This window comes from Saccopteryx leptura, chromosome X (genome assembly GCF_036850995.1).
Source record: "Saccopteryx leptura isolate mSacLep1 chromosome X, mSacLep1_pri_phased_curated, whole genome shotgun sequence".
NCBI classification, from domain to species: Eukaryota; Metazoa; Chordata; class Mammalia; order Chiroptera; family Emballonuridae; genus Saccopteryx; species Saccopteryx leptura.
Genome location: NC_089516.1, coordinates 63948639 through 63952913, shown reverse-complemented (window position 1 = coordinate 63952913; position 4275 = coordinate 63948639). Strand labels below are relative to the sequence as shown.

Here is a 4275-nt window from a genome sequence, read left to right as displayed (position 1 = left end):
AAAGAGGTAATAAACATTATTTAAATCCAGCTAAATAACCAAGGATAGAAAAATGTCGTTTGCAGCCCAAGCTGGCCAGCACACACATACATACACACACACACAATCTCACACACAGCAATTATAATGATCAGGAGACTATTCAGGGGAAATGGGCATACTTTTTTTTTTTTTACTAGCTGTGCTGGCTAGCATGAATGCAAATTGATACAATGAAGAAGCCATTTGGCAACACTCAGAAAAATTCTTTAAAATGTCCATGTGTGGGTCCTGAAAGTCCACGATTAAGATGACTGTCCGGTGTGCCAGTGGAGATTTGGCTTGACAAAAAAGGGGTCACTCATCAGAGTATGCAGCGTTGGGTTTAAACATAGGGAAAAAACTAGGCACCACCTGAATGTCCAACAATGCAGTAATAATTACAAAAAAGTTAGGGTCCATCGATACACTCTGCAGGCACTGAAGATGACGTTTCGGAAGCCTATGGAATAACATGGAAAGTTCAGTGGGTTGATTTTTGTTTGGTTTAAATTTCTGTAAAAGGTTAAGAAACACCACATACATGGATCATTCTATACAGTGTGTTAAAAGGGATGGTATGCTGGGGGTGAGAATAGGAGGGAGAGAGAGGGAGTGAAGAGCGACTGACAAAACAGCACACTGAAAAGGTAAAAGTGGTTGTCTCTGGGTAGCAGTATCATGAGGATCAATTATTCTCTTGGTTTTCCCTCATCTGATTTCCTTCTATTTTCTGATCTTTCTACCATGAAATTGTATACGTGTGAAGTAAACAGAGAGAAAGGGCTTTAAACCAAACCAGGAGGAGCCTAATTTATCAAGTGGCACAGATTAGTAAAATTTTTCACAATGCCCTTGGTGGGTGTTGGGAGGAGAGGAAAGGAAAGAGAAGACAGAGTGAAAGGGAGGGAGGGAGAAAGACACACACACACACACACACACACACACACACACACACACGGGGAAAGAGGGAGGGAGGAAGAGAAAGAGAAAAAGAAAGAGAGAGAGAAAAAGAAAGAGAGAGAGAAAAAGAAAGAGAGAGAGAGAGAGACCTGCCTTCCAAATACAATACATTGCTGGTGGGTTGGGGGTGGGGGGCAAAGAGGAAGTTGTAAACCGGGTGGGAGCCAAGGTTTGGCTCTGCTGGCTGGCTCGCTCCTGGGATTTCTTCATCGTAAAGTGGCTTCCTCGTCGGTGTCTTCCTCGAAATCCTTGACGTCAGCACTGGTGGACTGCCTGGCCCAAGCTCCCCTTTCTGCCTCTCGTTCTTTATGCGATTTGAATCTCCCAACGAAAATTTTGCGGTGGTTCAGGACCATGCCATTCATCGCATCTATGGCCCGCTCAGCGGATTCCTGCTTCTGGAAGTGCACGAAACCATAGCCCTTGGGCCCCTTTTCATCGCAGGCCACTTTGCAGGAGAGTATGTTGCCGAACGTCGAGAAGATGTTATACAGGGCCTTGTTGTCGATAGTTTTGCCAAGGTTCTTGATGAAGACGTTGCCCACCCCGCTCTTCCGCAGCGAGGGGTCCCGCTGGGACCACATGATGCGCACTGGCCTGCCTTTGATGACATCAAAGTTTAGGGTCTCCAGGGCCCGCTTGGCGTCTACCGGTTGCTGGTAATTGACATATGCGTAGCCCAAGGAGCGGCGAGTGATCTTGTCCCTGCAAATGCGGATAGAGAGGATAGGCCCCGCCGGGCTGAACTTCTCATACAGCATTGCCTCTGTCACCTCAGGATGCAGGTCTCCCACGTATAGTGAGGCCATAGGAAAGTCTGGGTTCTCCTCGGATCCCACGCCTGTCTCCGCATCCGCGGTGGTAGCAGCCGCTCCCACCTCCTCCGCATCCTCATCCGCAACGTCCTTCAAAGGGAGCGCCGCAGCCCCTGCTATTGCTCCCGCTTTGGCCGCGCTGGCTTCTGCCACCGCCACAGCTGCTGCAGCCAGAGTGGCCTCAGCATCCTCACCGACCAAGGCGGCTGCTGCCTTCTCCAGGATGGCCTCCGCCACTGCCTCCTCTACTGACGCCTCGGCCTCCACCTCAGTCTCCACCTCTGCTTCCGCCTCCGCCACGGAGGCCTCCGCCACCGCCTCTGCCACGGTCGCCGCTGCAGCCTCCGCCGCTGCTGCAGCCGCCGCCGCCGCTGCCACTGTCGCCGCTGTCGCCACGGTCGCCACTGCTGCCGGGCCGCTGCCGCGACCTCCCTTCTCACAAGCTGGTGGGCGGAGAGGCGGCAGAGGCCAGGTGGGTGGGTGGGCGCCGGAACTCGGGCCGGGGGAGGGGGCGAGCGAGAGCTGAGGTGAGGGACCCAGAGCTAACAGATCTGGCGAGACCAAGTCACCTGGGATGGTGAGCACTGCCCGTAGCGCGCCTTTGCGAGTCGCCACAGCGTGCAGCTTACTGCTGCCACCGCCGCTCAGTCGTGGGCTAGAGTGCGGGGCGCGGGCGGGCGAATGGTGTGTGGTGGGGGGCAGGGGGTGTTGGCATCTGTGGTCCGGGCAGCTGGGAAAGCTTCTGTCTCTTTGGTTCCCCCTGTCGCTGCTGCGAGGCTGCAGGTTGGGGGGCTGCAAGGTCGGGGGGCCGCGGGGCACAGGGAAGGGGCGGGACCAGGAAGCTTGGGTTGGGGGTGACAGGAGTGTCAGTCCTGGGCCGCTCAAGTCACCTGGATATTTATAAAGAGTATGCAGGGAAAAGGCTCCAGTGTGAACTAAAAGAATACGGGTTAAATTTAGGGAGTTTTGTTTTATCCCTCCTCTCCTCATAGAACATTTACGCGATTGTACCAAGTATGTTGTGAGAAGGGTTGGGTGGCACTATGAATACACCTGCCTGGCCCAAACAAAGCCAAGCACAATGTTTTTCTCATATTCAGGGTTTCTTCCCACCTCAACGCACACGCACACATTTCAACATCACTGCCACGAAAGAAACAACCTCTATTTAGAGCAGGAGCTGAGACAGTGGGACAAGCTCCTCATGTAGCCTGCTGACCCATTTTCTTCAAGAGCCCTCCTTACCAGCTCTTCCCCTCCTCTGCAACACTTGCAAAAGACAGTTTTATTGAGTTCTACACTTGAAACTTATATAGTTTGGCAAACTGTGTCAACTCAATAAATTTAAAAAGACAAATTTTAAAAATAAATAAAGATACTTTTGCTGCAAAAAATGAAAGAGGAAATTGACAACACAAGAACATGTATTCACTTATTCACAAACTATTTATACAGCAGGTTCTGTGCTGGCCCTTGGGGATACCAAGGTCTGAGAGGCAGGAGTACATAGGCTGGTTTTTAGCTTGTGCTTGGGAGCACACAGTCTTCTCAGGAAACCCTACCTCTGCTCCAGACTGAGATAGCTAGGTGCCTGGGTTTCTTCAGCCCTACAGCTCCTCCCACTCACTCAGCTTCAATAAATGCAGCTTGAAAGTGGAGGAATCAAGAACATCCTGCCTATAGTGCTGTCTTCAATGATACCCTGAGGAAAGCTAAACCAAAGGCTAGGCACATGACCTGGTCTAGACCCAAGCACTTGTTTGTTCTTGGCTCTGCCTCCAAGATACTGAGGTTCCCAACACGAACCAAAGAATGCACGTCCATGTTCAAAACAAAACCAAAACCTGAAATCTCTAGAACGAGATGCCTGGTCTCAGTTCACCAGCTAGTATTTATGGAATTTATCAAGTACTTAGCACTGGGGACTAGGGGACAGTGATAAGTGAACAATGACTGTTGCTGTGTTGAATCTGTTGTGTGGGGTAAAAAAAAGTGAGCAGTGTGTGCTATAATAGCAGAGAGGCCACACAGGGCCAAATGCTAACAGAATAGACAAGTGAGCAACCATTAGAATAGAGTGTGGCAGAGACTAGAATCCCACTTCTTCTAGAAAGGAAGACCTAACGACTGTTTCTGGTAGGAACCAAGTGAAGCAGCACGGAAGATGAAACCCCAAAGGTAAGCTCTGAAAGATCAATATCAGTTCACCATGTTGAGGCAGGAGGAAATACATTCCAGACAGAAGAATTACTCTGTGTCCAAGGCCTTTTGGCAGACTAGCACATGCATGGTCACTTCTGGTTATGCCTAAAATCCAGAATGGACAGACCTCATAGTCTCCAAGAGCCAATGGCAAGAGATGGGGCTGAAAGACATGGGGCCCTCAAAAGCAAGTATGGTGCTTTGACTCCATACTTAAGCTAATAGGCACCATTGAGCATAGCATGATCACATCTCTAGAAAGGGTACAACTTGAACA

At 50.3% G+C, this 4275-nt stretch overlaps 1 protein-coding gene across 1 annotated transcript; it reads right to left on the bottom strand.

Moving 5' to 3' along the window:
* Positions 1-1004: 1004 nt before the first annotated feature.
* Positions 1005-2089, bottom strand: PABPC1L2B (poly(A) binding protein cytoplasmic 1 like 2B). The gene has a single exon (XM_066356653.1). The coding sequence runs from the start codon at positions 1788-1790 to the stop codon at positions 1188-1190; it is 603 nt and encodes a 200-aa protein (XP_066212750.1). The 5' UTR covers positions 1791-2089; the 3' UTR covers positions 1005-1187.
* Between the last annotated feature and the right edge of the window lie 2186 nt (positions 2090-4275).